Consider the following 23,596-nt stretch of genomic DNA (forward strand, 5'->3'; position numbering starts at 1 on the left):
GTACATCACGTACTCTAGCTTCTTGTTGGCTCCTGTCTTCATTGTTCTGGGGAACCCAAAACTTGGTAGAGTATTTCAGAGGTCTCACGAGGGCTAAATAGAAGGCAATAAGCATATCTGACAGGCTTTATTCTTGCTAATGCAAGTTCCTGCCCCTCTTCACTACAAGGTTGCACTGTTGTTTCAAGTTTAATTTGATGTCTGCAAGGACCCTGCACCTTTTTTTGCAGTCTAGTTGGACAGCATCTGTCTGGTTACTACTGTATCAGGTTATCCCATCTCAGATGCAGGACTTTGTATATGACTTAGATGAATTTAATGAGGTTCCTATCAGCCTGTGTCTGCAGTGTTATAAGTTCTTCTGCACAGCAGTGTTGTTTTGACTAGAATCACCCCCAGTTTGCTAAAGGTGTGCTCTGCTCTTCTCCAGATTATTATTAAGATGTCAATCAGTGTCTGCCTTAGTATAGATGGACTCAGCTAGTAAAGGCCACAGGTTGGACTCTGTATCTCTCTTCACAACACTGTAAAGGCTTGGTGGCTAAGCCAGTTTTCTCTCTCTCTTTCATAATCATCTCTTATGTAGTGTTTTAAGAGCACTATGGAAACCATTTTAGCTGTCAAATTAAAGAAACTGCCCTTCCTTTATCCCGTATAGGAAATAAACAGATGAGGCATGATTTGTCCTTGGTGAATCTTTATTGGCTGTTCCCAGCCACGTTCTTTTCCTTCAAGCGCTTGGACATCTCTTCAAACAGGATTTGCTCTATTATCTTGTAGGCATTAAATTATTTGGCTGAGCTGGTAGCTCCACAGATTGTTATTTTTCTTGAAGATAGGTGTGATGTTTGCAATGTTTGTCTTTTTCCAGTCGTCAGGGATATCCGTAGTTGGCCTTTCAAAAATTACAGAGATCAACTTTCAACTACATTGGCCAACACGTTCAGCTCCTTCTAAAGCATCCCATCTGGTTCCATAATGTAATATATGTCCAATTTGCATAAGTGCTTCCTCAGTATTGTCGGGGTGGTGCTTCATTCTTACAGTCCTGGTCATTAGACTGAGGAATCTGAAGGCTTGGGGTAGGCATTACCAAATGAAAAAGAAGAAAAAAAAAAAAAAAAAAAAAAAATGGAGGGAAAAAAGACATAGAGCATTTCAGCCTATTCAGTGTCCTCTGGTACTTAAAACTGTGAACATTCCTCAGGCTTTCATTTGCTACTGTTGCATTTACAGAAAGTGTTTTTGCATTGCATCCCTCACTAGTTTTAGCTCCATCTGAACAATGTAAAGAATTTCTGCTATGTTTATTTCAAATTTTACTGAAAGTTTGGAAAACCTGCTAATGGAAATCCAAAGAAGTTGGAAATTATGGGGAAAAGCAAGTTAATAGGAATATCAAACCAAAGTAGGAGCACATAACCTTGCTTTTTTTATTTATGCTCCTAAATACTTTGATATATTTTATTAGGTCAAGAAAAGATATCAGTTTCCTTTGCGAGGAACAGAGTAAGACATTCACTTGTTACTACGAAGCCTTTAAGTATGTATTTCCAGGGTTGGTTTTTTTTTTTGTATGTATGTGAAAGAGCAGGGAAGAGAGGGTTCTTTTTAGTTGGGGAGGAAAAGGACTTCTCCTTCATCATTCAGTTGTTATCAGGGATTGCATTGAGAACTTGGAAAACAAACTACACATGTAAAATTTGTATTAGAGCTACAAATTTCTAATGTGGATAGAATGTAAACATGTAGGATTGGAAATGAGAGTGATCTTGATGCTTTGTGGGTGTGGTCTGAAAAATCCTGCTCAGTAGGAGTAAGTAGATTTTTACAGTGGTAGAAGACCAAGCTGGAAAATGAATGCAAAGCTGTGTTACTGCAGGCAAAATCTGAGTGTCATAATAGCCCCATATAGTTGTGTCACCCGTAGGACCAAAATTATACTGTCATAAATAATGCTGGTCATAAAATACATGAAATAGATCCTTTGCTTTTTCAGTAGCTGCATCATGTTCATTTCATCCAGTTTGAGCCATCTTATTTCAAGAGATGTGGACTAAATGGAGAAGGTACTGAGGGAACATAAACAACAGTGTAGTGTGAGAACAAACTGAAGGAAACGGAATTGTTTAAGCTGATGAGGAAAACCCATTAACTGCCCTTAAATAACATGCAAAGGAGAAAAAGCATAAATGCTTCTTGCTCTGGAAAGAGGCGAGCTTAGTAACAAAAAATATTTAGACTACATATGAAGATCAACTTGGAAGTATAAAAGACAGTGAAGCATTGGAATGAATTGCTAAGAGAGACTGCGTGATCTTATTTGTAATAGGCTTTTAAAACAAAAGAGAGCTGCAGGTAGACTCCATGTTATTAGTAATCTAAGTGGCTTCTTGGGATCCTTTCAAGCATTCATGCGATTGCTAAGTGGCTATTATAGATTCTTGGGACAAATTTTTCCTGTAGCAGTCGTTCAGAGTTTTGATCATGTAACCTCTGTGATTTTAGTCTTTTGACTCTTTGATCTATTATGACATAGAAGAGCTGGATTTTGAGAGAAACAAAGCTCGTTTCTGTTCCTGGCTGAATAATTCCGCTCATTGAAAGGAGTGAGATTGTTGCCTCATTATCAAGAATCTCTATATTAGCTATAAAAACAGATGGAGCAAATAAAGTGTCATATTTCTGAGTCCAACTTGTAGAGTGTTAACAGAAAGAGGAGCCCATATATTTTCAGCGATTAAATTCAACCTCTTTGAAGAAATATACTGGGGAGGGAGGCTTTTCTGCTATTTACTCTGGAGTTGCTTTGGGGCTTTTCTTCCAGAAAGCTTGACTAGCTCCTGGGCAGCCTTCATAATTAATTAATGCACACTAATGATTTTCAAAACATCAGTATGTATTCCCAATCTTGTCTAATCTTCCACTAGTGTTTACTGTAGAGACACCATCAAAAGTCTTCTGTTCCAAGCAGCAGAGTTCTTTTATGTGGGAGTTGTAGAAATCCCCAGTTAGGTCTTTGTATTTGTCATTTCTAGGATTAGGATCAACAGTATGTATAGTCTGAATTTCTTGCTGTTTATACTTGATTTCATCATTCCAGCTGCTTTGGCTTGAGAAGTTTATAACTTTCAGCTTGCAGGATGCACGCTCGCATATAAGAAAGCCCATACTGATTCAGAGTAGAGCTCCTGTCTCTGCCTGGACAAGAACAGATGCTAAGGTACAGTAGAAGAAGAAGAATAGAGGTAAACCCCACAGAGTACTCTCCTAACCCTTTAGTGCCTGGTAGTTCCAGGATTCTTTGAGCCCAAAATGGTGACTTTATTTGTAGTAATCCTTAGTAATGTCCCTTACTTTATCCAGGAGCATTGTTATGGGTTCTGTCCACAGGAGACATCTGCAGATTCAAAAACAGCTTCAGTTATTGTATCAGCAGACACTATTACTTACACTAATTAATTAGGCAGGTACAGATACTCTGTATTACGTTGCAAAAAGTAGATTGTCTTGATACTGGGCTGCTGGATAATCAAAGGCCGATCTTAAGGAGTGGTTGTAAATGTAGCATGGACCATCTCACTATCAGCAGCTTAGGCATCCTGGTTAAATACAAAAAATATCCTTTATTTCATCAGAGATAATTTATTGGAGCTCAGTATCTCTAGTTAATAATTTTCTTGATGAGGGCAAGCTTTACTGAATTTACTGGAATATGTATTAGGATATTGGATTGCATGTATGATGCAGACAGACCAAAACCTTTCCTGTGCTGTTCCTCTAAAGCCTTGTACCTGATCTCCACTGAGTCATCATCATTCTTGCAGATCTCATGTACATAGTATATATGTGGTTGTAATGGTTAATAGAAAGTCCGCTCATGCCATTAATTAGGTTGATTTCATATTATTACTGTTCCAGATGCCACATCTTGGGGCAAGATCAAATGCCTTGAAAAGTAACTGCTGTCTGAGTAATTACAAAAAGAGTGGTTTTAGGTTTACAAAAAAAAGACAGTAATAATACAGTCTATCAGGTAATCAAGTAGAAGCATTTGCTGACTAAAGAAGAAGGCATCCTTTGAAAAACAACAAAATTGAGACCTAGTTTAAAGACATCTGTTGCCAATGACTGTGACTCTTATTTATTCTTACTCTACAGAAGCCCTTCCCCGATTTCTTCTTTCTCACAGACTACATCTTACACATACTAATATGGTGGCACCTTGAAAAACCATAGAATACAAAATGACCAAAGTGGGCAACTGATCCTTTCTAGCAGGATTGACAAGCACAGAAGTGTAGCTTAGTGCTATTGAAACTTTTCTTTGAAGGATACCCTAAATCTAAATACTTGGCAGACAACAAATCCGCATGTGAAAACATATGAAGGAGATGCTAGAAGATATTTTAAGTCTAATTCCCTTACCTCTACCATTTGCCATTCAGAAATTCATTTTTAAGTGGGAATTCCTCCATGAATTTTGAAAGTGTTCTGTTCCCCTTTCTTGTTAGAATACCTGATATCTTTAGAAAGGAAGGATTATAAGCCTGTTTCTTAGAGGAGACAGTATTCCTCTTTATGATTTAGAAGAATATTTCTTGTCTAAATTTCAGAATTGTTCTCTCATCTTCCCACTCTCCCATCTACCACACAAATCCTTTACCATTCTTGCTCTGATTCCTTAAAAGCTTGGTTAGGATGAAGTTTTTATTGCAATTGTTCAAATCAGCTACGTGTGTGTTTCTATTCAAGAATACTAAAAAGATGAAGTTTAGGCAGATTGGAGATCAGGCTGAGTGCACAGACAATTCAAGCTTTGAAAACTTGGATTTTTAATTCATTTTCATATGTAGCATTTTCAGAAGAATGCAGGCTTACATATAAATTAATATACATGGAACACACTGACAGATGATTGTAAGTTAATTTAGCAAAGCATATTCTTGTTTAGGCTAAACTGGTGGGCTTTTATGTCAAACTTCATTACTTAGAGACTTTAAGACCAGCAAGTGGGTGCTTCGAAGGTCAACTGTTTGTACTGTGCTTTGGTCATTGCAATAAATGTAGCAGCTTGCAAAAATTAGATAACTTCAGTTGGATCTTAAATACATTTGTTTTTATTTTTCAGGACAGAAAAAGAGTTTTCGTCAGTATCATGTTCAGTTTTTTGGAGATGCTCCAGAACGAGCCTGGATATTTGAGAAGAGCCTTGTGCCTTTCAAAGGAAAAGATCAGTTTGAACAATTATGCCAGGAAAGTGCAAAACAAGCCCTCACTAAAGCAGAGAAAATAAAGGTAAGAGGCTACCGAAAAAGGCAAGATTTTCAGACTTATTATTTTACTGTTATAAGTATGTACAGATGTAAATAGATATTCTGGTAAGCTTTGAAGCTGGCATGTAATCTTATATTTTATGTATAGATGAGAAGCAGGGGTGGCACATTACTGTTACTTATTAAAAGTCATTTCTGTTCTGCTTTGTCAATGATTAATGCTTGGTATTATTTCTGTCAAGCATAATTCCATTTGAATAACTGAATTGTAAATATACATTATACTTAGTCTCTTGGAATTGTTTTTTCTTGATGGTGGTATCTTGGAATGAAAAACAAGCACATTTCTCACAGTATTTTCTTATTTTGCAGATGTTAAAACCTGTTTCAGGGAAGCTGCGACCGCAGTGGGAGATGGGTGTTAAGCAAGCAAGTGAAGCAGTAGGCATGACAGTGGAAGAACGGAAGGCCAAATACACCTTCATCTACATTAGGGACAGACCTCATCTTAATCCTCAAGTGGCAAAGGAAGTTGGCATTGCTGTGGAGCTTTTAGAGGAGGAGGTAGATGAGTCATCTTACTCAAATGAAGAAACCACTGAAAGTCTGAAATCAGTGAAGGAGTCTGGCATTCCTAACAAGAGGAGGAGAAGGACATCAAAATTGTCTGCCACTGATGATGCACAAGATAGCAGTCAGTTGGAGACTAAGAATACTACTCCTCAAAAGTCATCTGAACAGGCTGAGTCCAAAAGAGGGATAGGCTCCCCTCTCAGTAGAAAGAAAACTCCAGCCTCTACTCCACGAAGCAGAAAGGGCGATGCAGTATCTCAGTTTTTGGTCTTTTGTCAGAAGCACAGAGATGAGGTTAGTCTCTTTTAGCTGTTACTATGGATGATTGCCTCTGCTCATTTCTGTACTTAAAGGAAGTTCTTCACTTTAGTTGGTAACTAACTGTTACTTTAGAATCTGTAGTATTCTGAGTTTGTCTGAGTATGGCTGCATCAAATCTTGGTCCAAACAGTAACAGAGAAAGGAAAGAATGTATATAAGTAGTATGAACAAAATAGTGATAATGCTGTTCCCTTCAAGCATATCACATTAGTATCTTCCTACATAAGTTAGAAGTCCTTTTTATTAGTCTTAAGTTTCTTAATATATGTAAAGTGTAGATATGCTATACGTGCGCTCAGCAAATATAAGCAAGGTGATGCTGCTTATGGTCGTCTACTTGTAGTTAGCTTGTGCATTCATTTTGATAACGTGGCTCAAATTGTACAGTGTGCTCCCGTGTCTTAACTCCTCAAAAACTCAATTTCCCTACCTAGAGTCCTTTGCTGAGCTTCAGAAAAAGCTTCAACAGTTACCAAAGTGTATGAAAATCACTGTCAGTGTGCAGTATCTTGGGACAGAAACTAGGCCTTCTTGAGAGGACTACACTCCAGGGCAAGGTAGATTAAATAACTACCATAATATCAACACTTCATAGGAAGACTGTTAGAGGTATAAAAGCGGTATCATTGTTCTGACTCACTATTTTAAAATCATGAATGTCATTTTTCTTCCTTACAACCTTCTGCTGCATTTGCAGCACAATTCCATGCACTGATGGAACCATGAGTTGTGATGTTTTATATTAATTGTGCTTTTCTATAATACCCACAAAGGCAGAAAGTTACAGATGACTTGGTTAGGGACTTCAACTGTTAAACGTTTGATTTCAATTGAAGATATTTGTGTTAGAAAATATTAACAAATCGGAACATCATAAAGAAAAACTGAAAGCCAGATTATACTGTATGGTGATAAATTAGTTGTAGTTCATTTTAAGGATCTTTTTAGATCATTACAACTCATGATACTGACAAGAATGAAAATGAATACAGTGTGCATATAGCTTCTAGTGGGTTTGGTTTACTTGAGAAAAACACTGGCAGATCAGTTTGCTAGCTCTGGAAACAAGAGTGTTTTGTAGCTAGACAATTAAACATAGATTTTGATATATTCATTTTGAAAAGCTGTATGTGTGAAACGTCTGTCTCATGTTTGAGAGAGTTCTATTTCCACTTCTGTAAGTAACCTTGCATCTTATGTAATGACAGGAGAGTATTTCCTTGGCCTGTAAGGTATGCAACAAGAAGCCTTATGCAACACTGAGGCACATAAAATTACTGCTCTGGAATAAATGAGATTATTATGATTGGTTTTACCTACACATATCTTACCACAGAAGAGGCACACTGTGTCTCTGATGTTATACTTTTATTTTCTGCACCAATTAACATGTGTCTTTCCTTTCTGATTATTCTATAGCTGTCAAATGAATAGATGGAAAACACAAAGGATATTGCACTATTTAACATTGAGGAATTGCTTTGTCTCCCGTGCCACTTTGAGACACTGAGAAACTTCCATAAACTTGAAAATTCACACTGATTATAATGGTTAATATTCTACAGAGTTTAAATTAGACTTTCAAAATATTACGTATATGGAGAGGGCATCTTGTCTTTTCTGCCTAGAATTCGTTTTAATAAAAATCAGTTGTGAAAACCCAAATCCATGTAATTATGCAGTTCATTCTAGTTGATACTGAAGCACTTGTGTGCATAGAACACAACGAGGTTACAAAAGTGATGGATAACAAATAGCAGCAGCTACCAGTCCCTCTATCAAATGAAGATCGTTAGGGTCTAATTTTTCCTTACTCTTGATATGAAGATGACTGGCATTTTAGATACCTGCTACCTAATTTTGGTTAACACTTTAAGCTTGTTAACTTGCTTCTAAAAAGGCAGTTTTGTGTCTTCAGTGGACCGTGGAGACTATATCCAAATAATGTTCAGTGTTTTCCCTTCTGTTTGGCTTATCTGTTTCAATTTGCATAGCTTGTTGTCCATATAAGATTTTTTAGTTGGTTGGTTGTTTTTTTTTTCCCATTGTAGATGCTGTTATTTTTTATGGAGTGATAACATTAGCTTAAAAACCAGACCACTTTCTAAGCTACTTGTGTTAACGCCATCTGAAAGAGTAGAATGTGGTTCCTTAAGTATTTGCAGATAGATACTTAGGAAAAAGGAAAACTGGATTTAGAAGAGGTTCTCCCAGACTTGGGAAGGAGACAGCAGTCAATGGAAAGGGAAGACTAAAAACTACTCATTTGGGGCTTCTAATAATCTCAGGGTATCTTAAAAGTATATACATTCCTACTGTACCTTGTTTGGAGTCTTGTATTAGAATTCTTATATCAGCTTCATTATTATTTACTACTTTCTGTATTGATTTTCTGAGAATGGGACAGGAATAGTTGAAGTTTTCAGAAATTAGTAGTGGCTGCTTGAGGACTGAGGGTAATGAAGGATGCAGAGCTGTTGGAGTGGATCCAGAAGAAGGCCACGAAGATTATCAAAGGGCTGAAACACCTCTCCTGTGTAGAAAAGTTGAGGGAGTTGGGCTTGCTTAGCTTGAAGAAGAGAAGGCACTAGAGAGGCCTGATAGCAGTATTCCAGTACCTAAAAGGAGCTTACAAACATGAGGAGGACAAACATTTTACGTGATCTCATAGTGATAGGACAAAGAGAAATGGATTTAAACTGAAAGAGGGGAAATTTAGGTTAGATGTTAGGAACAATTTTTTTACTCAGGGAGTGGTGGGTGCCCCATGCTGGAGGTGCTCAAGGCCAGGTTGGATGGGGCCCTGGGCAGCCTGATCTAGTGGTTGGCAACCAGCCCACAGCAGGGGCTTGGATCTTGATGGTCTTTAAGGTTCCCTTCAGCCTGAGCCATTCTACAATTCTATGAACTGCCTGAGAATGTTTTTAGTGATTTAGCAGGAATGCTTCCATAAGGGAAGGAGGCATTTAAACTTGGAACGCTTTCATAGTTTCAGTGATACACAAGTATTTTGTGCAAACCAAAGAAGTTTATACTGTTGGCTTTCTTGTGCACTCTCCCTATGTGAAATACAACCATCATAACTGTTAGAAGGCATCTTGAGATAAAGGTATTTTCAGTGAGGGACAAAGCCATATTGTCTGTGTTAATGACTTGATTTGGACCTTGAGTCTTTTTAGAAGTAAATTAAGAACTGATTTCATTAGTAAATGAAGGACTAATTTCATTTGTAGGGTGTACAATGTAAGTTTTCTGCAAGTATAAGGAATTGTTGAATATCAAGACAAGTAAGAGTGGAGGTAGTTTGCTTTACTTGGATGGGCTAGTACATGCCTGATCTAAGCACCACGTTTCATGCACCTATAGTGATATTAATACGTAGATCCAGGACTTCTCATACTTTTGTCCATATTTAGAAAAATATCTTGAAGAAGCACATGACTTTCATATATACTGTATCAACTACATATGAGAGGAATGTTACAGCATGAAGATGTTGGTGTCCGACTTTGCGTATCCCCTAATTATCAAGAAGCATGGTTTTTTTTCTGCCTGTCATTTCACTGCTTTCCTATTTGATTGACAGTTATTTTTATTTGTATATTATTGAAGCTGGAGGCACCACTAAGGTCATTTATGCAAACAAAGGTAGATATTCCTTAGAAAGTTAAATAATTCTATGCCTTAGTTGGGCACGATAAACTATATACGGTCAGCAGCCAGTTGTCAAAACTGATACTACCTAGTTTGCTTTAGGAAGTGAGATGTGTGGAAGAGGTATTTTGTAGATCTGTCTGTGTTGTCTCCTCTCAGTAACTTTTTGGACACTTCTCAGTTTTAATCAGACTTTGAACAGAGGCCCCCGAAGGTCAATGTCCTATTAGCAAGTAAATTATATGAGGTAAAAGGAAAAAGAATCTTAGTACTTAACCAGGGGAAAAATGACGTGTGTTTTCTTACTAGGCTCTAATTAATCTCAATGGAAGGAAGGTATTACAACAATTCCAACCCCTGGAGAAGCTTTAGTCACACTTGTACCTTGCTTGACACCAGAATTTTTAATGTAAAAATACTCCGTTCTAAGAAGTTAAGGTTAAAACACTTGGCCTTATTGGCCTACTTTTTATTTTGCTCTGTGATTTTGGGGTATTGGTTGCATCACAACAGTAATAAGTGGTGGGACTGCTGATTAGAATTGGAAAATGCTGGTTAGTGACAGTGACCAAGGGCTGTGTTTCAAGGTATTGTTTCATTCTGGGAGAATGCAGAATCTTAGAGTTTTCTGATTTCTTTATCAAATCTGTCTTTCCTTAAGAGAAAGTATGGAAATACTGAAGAAGTTTCTGGCTTTTTTGTTTCTAGGAAGTCAGTTAATTTCAGTGATGATGGCTGTGGTGTATTGTGTTTATATTAAGAGAAGATGCACAGGTTTTTGAATTCCTAGCATTTGTATAAATGGTATAAAATGAGAAAATAATACAGGAAGATGTTACCTCAGATGCTAGTTTGAGTAGATCTCTCTGCTAAGATAGGAGATTCCCTATGAATAGTGAGTTCTCCTATAAATTGGTGGATGTCTTTATAGGCAAGCGCATATTCCAATATCATATGCCTGTTTTCTGTGGGATAGATTTTAACTTCATTCAGTAATAATAGAACCTTTTTGAAGCACCATGCCACAGGGTTTATATGTACTCAATTTTCTGTATGTTAAAAGGCAAATGGTTCCAAGGTGGTTCTTAATGACTCTGAATCTGCTAAAAGATTCTCTTTTCAGAGAGAGAGAAATTGTAATTAAAAATAGTAATAATAATAATGGGTACAAAATGCTCAAACGTAGTTCCATCTGTAGCAGAAGCATTAGAAAACTTGTTTGTATCCAGTTTTCTGAGGCTGTGGAAGAACAAATTCCGTTCTTTTTGCTGGTCTTTTTTTTTTTTTTTTTTTTTTTTAATAAAACCCTATTTCTGCATGTATAGGTGGTTGCTGAACATCCCGATGCATCAAGTGAGGAGATTGAAGAGTTGCTTGAATCGCAGTGGAACATGCTTAGTGAAAAACAGAAAGCTCGCTATAACACAAAGTTTGCCATAGTGACCTCTCCCAAATCTGAAGAAGACTCTGGTAAACGTAAAACTGTGCTAGTGTACTCTAACTAAATTTGATAAACATAGTGGTGTTAAACTAAGCACATATTTGAGACCTGTAGGGAAAACAGCTTTCACTGTTTTCCAAGTTTTAATTCTTGGTGTTTGTGCCAATAGCAAAGGAATGCCAATGGTTACAATAAAAGCAACCCATGAAGTCTACATTTCTTGCTCGTTGTTCTGAAAAGTTGTTATATGTAAACCTCCTACTGTTTAGAGATTGCTGATTTCTCATTCTTCTTTTGCCCATAAGCAGCTGCCATTACACCCACTGCCTGTTATAGGTGGATGCTGGAAAGGGAAAATGAAGTGTTAATACTAGTAAAATTAGAGTTGCCTTTTTAAAAATAGAGTAGATAGTAAATGGCTTCAGAAGAGTGATCAGTGCTACACCTCTTCTTCATATGAATACCTGTAGTGTATTACCTCATCACCATCAGCTCAGGAAGAAGTATTCTGACCTTTATTCGGTATCCTTCATTCACTTGGCATTTTATTGTACTATGCAAAATTTTTAGGACATTGTACAAGATTTCAAATACGTTTTTTTTTTCCTTTTTCTTGTCGCTGTTGTCTAGCATTTGCATTTAATGATCAGTCTCAATTATTTTGCAAAGTATTTGAGGGTTGTTGAGTCATGCATTTGAGAAAGGAGGAAGGTAGTTTGGCATTTACATGGATTTTAGCAATTTTTTAGTAGTTATCATGTTTCAAATTTAAATAGTTTCTCAGCACTGTAAGAAGACAATGTGGAAGTGTAAGAAACGAACAGGTGCTGCTTTGGGCAATGACAAGAATGAGAGTGAGTGTTTGAAAGTTTGTGAGACTTGGAAAAACTTGTATAAAAATGGCAGTCAGTTTTGTTAACTGTGTGTGTGTGAAGTAACATAATTTTGTGGAAAATTGAAAAGTTTTTAACTTTAAAATATAAGTGTCAAATATTTGGATATCAGTTTAAAAAAAAACCACATTCTGTATCTCTCAAGGTTCATCATTGAAGAATATTGGAGAGGCCAAACGTAAAGTGTTTCAAGACTCACCTAAAAGGAGATCAAGATCCAGAAGTAATTGAAATTTGTGTTGTGTGAAATAGTTCATTATAAGTAGCTATTGAGTGTATTTTTTTATGTAATCGCCCACGTATCATAATCTCTTTATTTTATCTCAGATGTTGTCTTCCTTGACGATAGAGTTTTAATGGATCCCAAATTAAATATCTAAATGCTGTAGTGCTGAATTTTGTTCAACTTCCTCAGTGTCATATTGCAAGAAATGTAATTGAAATTGTACCTGTACCAGGTGTTTCTAGTACATATATTGTGTACATTTATAGTTATCTAAGATGAAAACATGTCAATTGAATTGTTTCCCTACCCAAATCCTCTTATCTTAAACTTGGAAGAATATTGTGGGATTTGTTTTACTGGCTTTTTGTAAGTAGCAGGTTCTCCTGGAGCCACATCAGTCTGCTTTATGAAATCAGAGTCCTAGTTTTTTTAGATAGGAACATTAATTTGAAAATTATTCATATTTTCAAGTTACTATATTTTTAATATTTACAACTATTTGTTCCCACTGGAATGGAATACTTGTAGCTGTAGGGCAATTTTCAGTTTACATATTTGTGCCCCTGGAGCTTGCAGTCTTTGAAATAATAATACTCTGTAGCTTCATAAAGTAGAGAGTACTGGAGAGTGTAATGATGTTGTCATTTCATCCTGATGAACCAGTATACTTCTTAAAGCTTCATCTATCTTTTTGTGATAGAGCAAGTGTAAACAATTGCTGAACCTAGGGAAAGAATATGTAGGTTAGTTGGTGACCTTTTGTTATTTAGCTAGCTGCTTTTGAACTTTCAGTGAATGATCATATAGATGTGTCAATAAGTCTGTTTTGGATTAAAATGACCAAAGTGAATCTGTTCTTAAGAATTTTGGTTCACAAACAAATGGGGTCTTATGGTCTCCTGTAAAACGTAAGTAAGCTTGTTGGAAAGAATCTGGAATTGCTATGCCAAAAAGAGAGAATTAATCTGTACAATTGGTGATAGCTTGTTTTTTCCAGAAGCCCCTTAAGCTGATCTCCAGTGCCTTCACCAGTATCAACTGGAGAACTCCTCGTGGAGATGTAAAACTTAGATTCCGTGATATGGCACTATTACAAAGTGGCAGAAGAGTTAAAACCACGTGCAGTCTGACAATATGAAACAAATGTTGGATAGTGATATTCAGATCTTATACTAGTGCTTATGTAGGCAGACTCATCTTTCTAAAATGACTATTGAGCAGTTGATTTGGAGTGTTTAGAGCTTGCCTTCAGCAACAGGAACCAGACCGCAGGCATTAAGAGGTCACCAAACTGTGTTAATGTTTAACCATGTTTAGAAACAATGACTGATAGAAAAGTAACTTAAATAACTAGATCAGTTCAAAATAATTTGAAAGTGGGTTTTAGATTATTTTTCATGTAAGTTTCCCCCATCCCCCATCCCAAGGTAACTTACATGGAAATAAAAGAAACCAAAAAAAGAGGACAAAGGAACCTACAGAAGATTTTGAAGTTCAGGAGGCACCTAGGAAAAGACTCAGGATGGATAAACAGAATAATCGGAAGGTAATTATGTTGTTGGTTTGTTTGGGTGGATTTATAGCAGCACCAATCACATTGCTGTAGTTAAGTTTGTCAGCATTTCCATTTCCAGGACTAAAAAAGTAATGTCTTTGAATCAAATTAAACTATTGTAAATATTCAAAGAAACGTGAGCTTATTGCCATGGGTTTTCTTCTTTGGTTTCAAGCAAAGAGATGTGAAGTTGCTTTTGCTACTTAGACTTTGGTGAAAATGCATGCTGAGAAAATCTGTTTCCCAAAGGAATATGCAGAGGCATGACGTGTCAGTATAGCCTTATAGTATTTTTCCTTTCCCTGTGAATCAGATTTCAGGCATGTATACAAGAACGTGTACAAAAATCTCTAATGTCTTAGGATACTTCTTTTAGACAAAAGTTGGGGAAGAGAGGAATGCAAGTTCAGCAGAACAGGAAAACTAATTTTCAAAAAGTGGATTGAATCCTACAGTACATTTTAGTGACATCTCGTCTAATTGCTTAAGATAGGAAACTGTGGTAAATACAGCATATTTATCGTTTAGATCACAAGCTTCTTTTTAGTTTAACTTGCTTGTGAGAATGAGAATTTTCCTTACGTAAGTCACTAAAATTATGTATGTGTCAGCCCAAATCCTGTAGATGCTCAACTATAGGTTTATTGAGTTGTGATTTTAGATCAGTGAACTTCTTAGGTTGTACTTCTGTGAAGAGTTTAGCTCCTAGATGTTTTCACATGTGTTACTAGAATACCATACTGTGGTGTGGGTATTGCAGACCATGCTTGAGGACTTCAGTGTCATGTTGGTTAAATGAAGCAAGCTAATACATGGAAAGGTGATAGATTTATTTTTAAATGAACTCTGGAGGTCACATTTAGAGATGTCAGTCTGATAGGCTTGTTACTTCTGTAGCTTGTCTTGATACTGCAGGTATCCAGACAACCGGTTAAAGGTCACTGAAAACAGTAAGTAGAATTTCAGATACCAGACTTGTAACTTAATAGTAAGGAACAGAGAGAGTTCTTAGAGAAGTTTTGGGGAGAGACAAAAGTGTTTTTTGCGCTTTCTGCTCTGAGAGGCCAGTGATTGAATATCCATTTTATATTCTAGGAGAAATTTTTTAGAAACTTCAAATATATGTCTAATTGATTTGAATTACTATAATGCACTAGATACAGGGAAATAATTAAATTTATTTATTGAAATTAACCCTTGTTACCAAGCCCCTGTTTTGAATGAAATAAAAGTTCCTTCTTTACTGCCTGACCAGTTTTTGTTGCAGTTGGCCTTGAAGATCACAAGTAGAATAAATGGTGGTTACAGTATAGCTCACGAAGAGGAGATTCTGCTGTCTTTGATACCATGATGCAGATGAGACTATTAAATAAATGAATAACTGAGATAAGTTATTCTAATAAGATACACCACTGATAATACTGACTTAGATAACGTGCTTCATACATAAAGTGGTGTCCTTTGTTTAATTTATCAGAAGTAGATTTACGGCGTCTGGTGCATGTAAATACTGTGTGATTTGGAAACTCTAAATGCACAAGGCAGTACTTTTTGTCTTCTGCCCACAGAAGGATCAGTTATCGTAGAATGGCTTTTTTCTGCTTTTGGTGTTTTTTTTTTTTTTACTGGATAATCTTTCAGTCATCTTCCTGCTTCCACCAGCCCAGGATTGTAGCTGTGTGTGCTGCTGCTTAGTAGAAAATGTAGTGAATGACAGCAACAGTGTCTACACAATGATTCAAAAAACCAAACACTAGCTGTACACTTCCTTCTACTATTCCCAGACTGTGTGTAGACTTACGTTACAATCTTTTGGGATACGTGAAGGCTTACTGATTTTTCATGAGCACTTGCTGTGCATTACCCTTTTCTTTTTGTCCTAAACTCTTACTTACAGAATCTGAATGTTGTTTCACAAGAGACTAAATTGTAGTAAGTATATGAAAGTCTTGAAGTCTTTTCATTCATCGATGCTTTCAAGATGTATGTAAAATGCACGTTAACGGAGGGGTTTCTGTAAAGCCTGCTTTAAATTGTATGAATTATCCTGTACATTTTTATTCATTGAACACAGCAGCATCAGTGGTAGGGTGCCTTGGTCTATTTAGACATCAGTAGAAGTGTAGTGCCTCACATTTGTAGTACAGTCTCACCTTCTCAGTACCTTCTCATCTTCTCACCTGGACATCTTTTATAAAACAGTCAGATAAAGAATATGAAAAAGTACATAATATTTGTGCTGTAGAGTTTTTTCTTATTGCTCATTTGAGCATTTTATAGGGTTGAGCATTCTTTGATACAATTTTATGCTCTTACAATTTGAATAAGTTTGTGAGATACAAAGAAAATAACACTAATTTTGACACAGCTTTGACAACAATTTCCCCAGTTTAGGGGATAAATTCTGATGATAAATTCTCAGTCTGGAGCAACTTTATTCATTGCATATGCTTCCTTGATAATAGTGTTTATATTTTGGAAATGCTGGAACAATCTTAACCATAGTAATTTTTAAAATGGCACTGCTGCAAGTTTAGAGTTGAAAGCAAGCCTCTGAGACTTAAATTCTGCATTTATTCTCAAATTTATATAGTACTTCTGCAGTTTACCCTTAATAATTAAAGGTTTTAATTTGACCAGTTCAGACCAAGATAGTAAGGGTAATTTACATGTTTTGTTTTCATATAGAGTTCCCCTTTCTGAAATGCTGAGTTTGGGATGGATAAGTGGGATGCTGGATTACCGTGTTCTTTAATTTTACTCATTTGTTTATGGGTTTGTACCCTGTTTTGTACATAAGCTTTAAAAAAATTACTTAAATGGGGGTAGCTTAACAACATTACCATGCAGGTATTTGTAAAGTCACCTTAATAACATAAATCCAGAAGTAATTGCTAGTTTTGTCCAACCACTCATAAATTAGGAGTTTTTTTATTTTTCTTTTTTTTTTTTTTTTTGTGACAGAGGGAGACAAGCAATGACAAAACACCAAAAACAAACTCTACTAAGGTCACAGAAACCTCCTCTTCACAAAAGAACCAGTCAGGTAATGTGGTCAGAATAAGTTTTAATGTAACTTTTTCAATTAAATAATATAAAAATAAACAGGTTGTCTGAGGTAGTCAGCTAAATTTGCTGATGCAATAACAAGATACAGCCACTGTGCCACAGACTGGGGGAGACTGTGCCCTCTTCCTTCACTACCACCATTTTGCAGCATCATACTTGCTTGAAATTGTGCATTGCTGATTTAGAGCAGCAGTTCACAAGTTCACCATTTGATGGCACCAAATTAAAGCTATTGTATACAATATAGCCCTGTGATCTTGGAGAGCAGCGATAAAAATCCTACCGCTCCAATTTGTTCTTCAGTTACCCAATAAAACAAGTACAGTGACCATCACTGCAATCAGTTACTATGTAATTTTAGACCTTTTAAATGGTGCTTTATGGGAGGCAGTGTGGTGCATGAGAGGGAATTCTAAATAACCTTGTACCAAAAGCCAGATGTTCAAGGTTAAGATAACTTCTGCAAGAGCATGTCTCTTTAGATGCTATAATGAAATTCTGAAGATGAATAAGCTTCAGAAAGTTCTGCACAACATAGAAGTGGTGATATGTCTGGTACCTTGTCCCTGTTCTCTTAACAAAGTATTAGTGGTACGCAGATTCTGATGAGATAACGTAGACCTTCTAGTGCTTATTTGAGGACATACCTGTTACCTCTGCTTTGAAGAGGTCATAAGTCACAAGATGTTTTGCTTTAAATAGACGTAAGTGCTTGGAAAACATTTTTTAGCCATCTGTAGTATGTGTTTGCTTAATAGAAACCTCTTTGCTTTTAAAATCAAGCAAAAACGTGATTTCAGAAACTTCTTGTTTTCTCAGCCTTACATAAATGCCCACAAGACCTACGTAAATCATTCCTTCTTTTATCTGAAGGAATATTTTAAATGGCTTCAGGGAGGTAACGTTTTAAAGTTCCAAACTTCACTTTGTAAACCAAAATTATTTTACAGCAACGAAAAATCTGTCTGATGCATGTAAACCTCTGAAGAAGCGAAATCGGGCTTCAGCAGCAGAATCTTCAACTCTTGCTTTTAGCAAAAGTTCATCTCCTTCAGCTTCCTTAACTGAGAATGAGGTAAAAAAAAAATGGTGTTTGCACACAGCCATTTAATTACAGAAATTTTCAGGTGTGAATCTTTTTGTTTAAAAGCAAAAAACAAAGGCGAATTCTCTAACGTTGGTGCTCTAGACAAGTTACAGTTCTGGCCTCTGTGAAACCTGTTAATGTGTGCATTGCAAATTCATTTATTGTAACAAGAACGTCTGATTTGGGGACGTCAAAATATTATTGTGGTTTTTAATGTATTTACCAACAAAGTTTTAGAATTGTAACCTTCTGTTAGAGGCAAAGTAAAATGCCAGTGTGTTCTGTATTTTCTTCTACAGACTTTATGTAAGCGTACTACATTAGTTACATTATGTAACTCAATATTGTCATGTTGCCATAGCTTTTATATTGAAGCAAGTTTCCTAATCCTCCAATGTAGAACTGGACAGTTTTCTGAGCAGAGCCCCTTTAAGCTCAGATTAGTTTTCAGGCTGTTTAAGTGCTATTTCTCTGTGATGCAAATAGCTTCATTGTCTGAGGAGTTAAGCAGGCAGTGAAGGAAGTATCTTTTTGATACTTACTAATCATAGTCTTAGCTCTGCATATTTGGAACTGTAATTCTTTTCAATTGACATACAATAAATGAAATGTATGTACCTGAATTGTATTCATACAATCCCTTGAACCGTTCCCCGAGTTATCTACACTATTAAGACAAATCAGCCAAAGAGTAGCAGCATGAGGGTCAAGTATGCATGCTGTGTTGCAGGTGGATTCAGAAATGTAGTTGGTAGGATTTATTAAACTACCCATGGACAAACACCTTCAAGAAGTTTGCATTACAGAAGTTGTAGAGAAAAGACATGCCTGCTAATGAGGGAGTAGGGCTTCCAAATATCCTAGAGACTCTTTAGTCTCCCTAAACAAAAAGCATGAGGTGCTTAGACACTGAATGAATGCAGTTAAAATATCTAGACTATGTTCATAAATGGTTTACCTTTGGGGGTGGGGAAGGTTGCATGTTAATGGCTGTTTATCTTACTGTAACTTGAAAATACCTTTTATAAAAACAAAAAAAAAAACAAAAAAAAACCACCTTGCATTCTCCCTCCTGTACCCTAATAAAATAAACTAAAGAAGTCCCACCAGAAAAATATGTCCAGGGCAGTGGTCAAAAAAACTAACACTTGTTCTCATTTTGTTCTTGCAATTGAGAAAGTCCCAGTTATCATTGGCATAACACTTTCTTCTGTTTTGACTTTACAGTCGGAACTTGCAATCTGAGTTGTTTGTATTTGGGACCAGCTATTAAGCCAGACTCATTTAAGGATCATACTATATTTTTCATTCTAAATATGCGTCTCTAAATTTTGTAATCTGAGGAGAAAGATTTTATTTCTGTTTATAGCGTTATTAAAAAAAAAAGAGAAAAAGAATGAAGCCTACAGAAATCTTTCTCTATAAAAATCTCATTTTTGTAGGATTTTGGGTTGTGTCCTAGCAGTTTACATGTAAAAATTGAAATCACTGTTTAGGCTGAGATGAAAATCTTAAAACTTCACTCTTTATTTACTCAGCTACTGCTGAATAGCAAGAAGTGTGAGAAAAATTAACATCATACAGTGCTCATAAGGCAGATATACAGATTAGAAAGTGAATACTTTCCTGTGAATGTTTTCCTGATGTTTCGAAACGGTTGAATTATAGAAACATAGAATGGCCTTGGTTGAAAAGGACCTCAAAGAAAGTTCCAACCTTCCTGCAGTCAACACAACAAAAATGTACCCTATCAAAAAAACATAGACCTGAGGGGAGCTGGGTAGCTTGAGGAGTAGATAACAGTGGGCTGGATCCTTAAATGGTTTAAAGCTGCACTGACACAAAGTTTTACCAGCTAAGGGTTGGACCCAATTTGTTTGATAATTTGATAATAGATTTATTTTGCTTTTAAATAAATACTAAATATATATATATATGACAGGCATGTATTTCTGAACTCACAAAACAAGGAAAGATATAAACCTTGGATGTTGTGGGTGGCTTTAAAATCCTTTTTCCCTTTTGTACTGTGATTTAGCACTTGTCTAAACAGCTAACTACATGTATGTCCTGAGTGTTCATCCAGAGAGAAAGCTTCTCCGGAAAGAGGGAAAGAGTTTTAAAAAATAAACACAATCGTGCAGTGCTGAAAGCCTTGCTCTGCTGGCTGAATAGGATGTAATTCTTTTCAACATTAAATACATTTGCTGACTAACTTTTATATTTGTGTTCACTATTACACTTCTAAGTGTTGACTTAAATGCTCTTCTGACAAAAGTGAAAAAAAAATACTGTGTATTCCACAAGCACATACACCTTCACCAAGCAATATTAAGTGGATTCTGGCTGTTTGGTTTTGGTTTTTTTTTCCTTCTTTGTTTGCCTCGCTACTTGTGGACGGCTTGTTCTAGAAGGGAGCCTGCATATAACTGTTATTTGTCAAGGACTGTAGCTAGTTGCAAACCTCTTAAATGTCACTCATTGCAACTAAAGTTTAGTAGAAGTGTGTTTAGTAAAGAGGGGTGCGCACAGTTGGTTTTTTTTTCTTCTTTGAAAGATCATCTTATTTTGACTATTTACAAAGATTTTGGATGGTTGTTATTGTTATTTGGGGCATTTTTAATGGGAATACTTGAAATATTACAAAATGAACAGAAGCCCAAATTTTTAATCCATAAGTCATTTTAGGTGCCTAATTTAGAAGGGAGAGAGAACCATGGATTGGGCTTCTCCCAACATACCAGAGGGCAAAAGGTAGGTAGGCCTTTGCTCCTTTCATAATATGGGGGTTTTAATTACTTTAACATGATGGACAGGACCAGTAAGGATTTTCTCTAAGTCAATGGACAAAAAAAATAGCAATGCCTTTGTTTTTATTTGACATTTATACATGAATGAGTAAATGTCATACCTGCATATAATCTTGGGGAAAGTACTTAATTTTACTTCTGGGCACTTGGCATCAGCAGTAATTTCCTTGAAATCTATTTCTTAATGAGGAGCTGTGGGGCATAGTGTGGGAAAGATAATCAACATTTCCAAGTCCACAGAAGTTCAGTGTAGTACTTTACTGCTGCTATAAGATTCGATGTAACCATCCAAAACCTCGTATTTTTGAAAAGAGATGCAAGTGCTGTCATTTGCCTTCTCCTTCTACCCCTCAATAATGTAGTAGGTGCCAGTAGAGTGTAACCAGTATTTTTTAATAAATAAAAAAAGGCTTTGCATTACCATTGTTGTTGGATTATTAGTACATTTTGTGTATTTGCACAAGATATACCTGTTCTAGCTTTTCAATCAATTTTTGTCGTTATTGGCTGGCTTCATTAAATTGAATGGATGGTTCACAGTAGATTAATGTCACAGTATCCTATAGGGTCTAGATATTACCTCTGAACTTTGTCAGAGAATCATGATATCTTTAAAGAGGACAAAATAAAGAACATGTAATACTCTAAATTGTTAGCTTGTTTGTCATTCATCGTACCCCTATGAAGTAGGAGCTGACCAGCAGATGGCAGTTGAAAAAAGAAAGATCTTGAAAGTGTTGTTTTTAATGTAAGTTCGTGTCTTCCCTAGAGGGAATTCTTTGTATAGCATCCAGTGTCAAAACATGCCCAGCTGCTGGTTATAGCTCCAACTTCTTGTATTTCCATTGCCTAATAATGTAAGACAGTAGCCTTAAGTTTTGCTTTTCTTGTGCTTATTAAACAGTACATTTTTTTTAATTACTAATTTGAGGCAGATTTCTTTTATCTGTGTTTTTGGTTTTTGTTTAATGGGTATTAGTATCTATACAGAATGGGAAGAATACATACAGAACTTAAAAGGTAAGCTGTTTGAACCAGAAGGCAGTCATGAGACATGTACAACTTGCAACTAAGTACGTCAGCTCCATTTATCAACCCTGGAGTCTAATTGTCCTACATTATACAACTAAAATACTCCAGGCATGCTTAATAAAGGTAAAAATAACTGCCTTTGTGATCCTAAGAACAGAAAGGAAGAAGGAAATTCACATTATTTTTAAGAAACTACTGCCCTGAAGAAAAAATAGTTGAAGATACGCTTGCAGGTTGTTCTAAAAATATATGTATCAATGTCTTTCTGGCATTTTATTCTTAGCTTCCTTCAGTGATAGTTTTCTCTTCAGAACAAGGCTTAAGAATAACAATATTTAGTTTCTCTTTACATCCTTCATGACCTAGCAGACAGTTGTTTCCTGTTTGTTTCTGTATGCCTATAGAGTTCGCTTCCCTGTTTCAAAGCACCAATAAGCAGTCAGGGGTATGGTTTTGTGAAACACTGCAAGTAATTGGACTTCTTTCATGCTAAACCTTTGCCAAAGCCTCTAACAGTTGAAATGACTTGCATTGCCTACCAGGCCGTACTGCTTTGTTACGATGCTTTCACTTTCACGTGGAAAAAAAAAGTTCTAGGTTTGAGTCTTGTTCTTTGGCAGCACGTTTTGTGTAGAAAATTAAGTTTCTTATGTAATTACTCTCAGCTTGTGTATTACTTAGGCTTTGGAGTGCAGAGAATCTGTTTACTGAATGTTTATCACATGTAGGTTTTTATTCCACATCTCGTACCAAAGTATCGTGGGTGTCAAGAGGCAATTTTATAATGTTTTAAAATGTTCTCAAAATTCTTATTAACTTTCCAGGCAAATTCAGAAATGCATAATATCCTTACCTGAAACGTCTAACTACTGCTAATAATAAAAATGAAACTTGTCCCAGGCCGTCTTTTTTGCTATGATAGTACTGTGTACACTTGTGGCACCGCATACTTAAAGAATTTATCTAGTCTAGCAGTATGGGCCAAAATACCATTCTTCAGTTCAGGAATTCTTATACTGAAATAAAGGAAATGTTAACTGTAACTCAATTGGCTCTGTCAGTTTTTCTGTCTGCGTGTGGGTGCACAATAGATTGTCTTTCGAATACAGTCTGATCTATCTGCATGTTGTTTATATATTTTTATATATCTTGCGCTTAGATTTAACAAGAAACAACAACTACACAACTAGTCATTAAGACTTTTGTTAAGAAGAAAAGGCAGTTGGTAAATCTCTGTGGAAGGACTAACAAGTTTCCTTATCAGAAGATCCATACTCCAGTCTTTCAATAGGAAGCTCTTAGCCAGACTAGTCCACTTCCTCCTGGCTGATTGTGGTATGGACATCACTGATGGTGAAGTCACTGCAGGAAGTCTGAGTTTGTAGCAGTGTCCCTAGTTCTAAGCACAGTGGAGCTTAATAGCCAACAGCATTCAGAAGTCATGGAAACATGATATAAAATGCTTACAAGAAGATGCAAAATAGCTGTTAGAGATAGTGGGTGACCTGAAAGCAGTAGGTTACTATTTTTTGTGGATCTTGATGAATCTGCAGCAGAGGTGGCTTGCTGCTGCCATGCTCTTTTTATTTTCTATACCCCTAGCTTTAAAGGAAATCTACGTTTTGGATTTTGTTTCCATTTTATGTTTTACAGGTGGGA

General features: G+C 36.2%; 1 protein-coding gene across 3 annotated transcripts in view; it reads left to right on the forward strand.

The window, feature by feature from the left end:
* NSD2 (nuclear receptor binding SET domain protein 2) overlaps positions 1-23,596 on the forward strand; it is a 74,415-nt gene that overhangs the window by 29,744 nt on the left and 21,075 nt on the right. For all 3 annotated transcript variants that reach the window (XM_042812147.1, XM_042812149.1, XM_042812148.1), the window contains exons 4-10: positions 5,132-5,298; positions 5,649-6,143; positions 11,150-11,294; positions 12,304-12,381; positions 13,812-13,930; positions 16,904-16,985; positions 17,959-18,083. In XM_042812147.1, the coding sequence (XP_042668081.1) occupies positions 5,132-5,298; positions 5,649-6,143; positions 11,150-11,294; positions 12,304-12,381; positions 13,812-13,930; positions 16,904-16,985; positions 17,959-18,083 (1,211 nt within the window). The remainder of the gene's footprint in view (positions 1-5,131; positions 5,299-5,648; positions 6,144-11,149; positions 11,295-12,303; positions 12,382-13,811; positions 13,931-16,903; positions 16,986-17,958; positions 18,084-23,596) is intronic.

This window comes from Centrocercus urophasianus, unplaced genomic scaffold (genome assembly GCF_019232065.1).
Source record: "Centrocercus urophasianus isolate 14NV4802_14NV808 unplaced genomic scaffold, USGS_Curo_1.0 seq_13, whole genome shotgun sequence".
Lineage (NCBI taxonomy): Eukaryota > Metazoa > Chordata > Aves > Galliformes > Phasianidae > Centrocercus > Centrocercus urophasianus.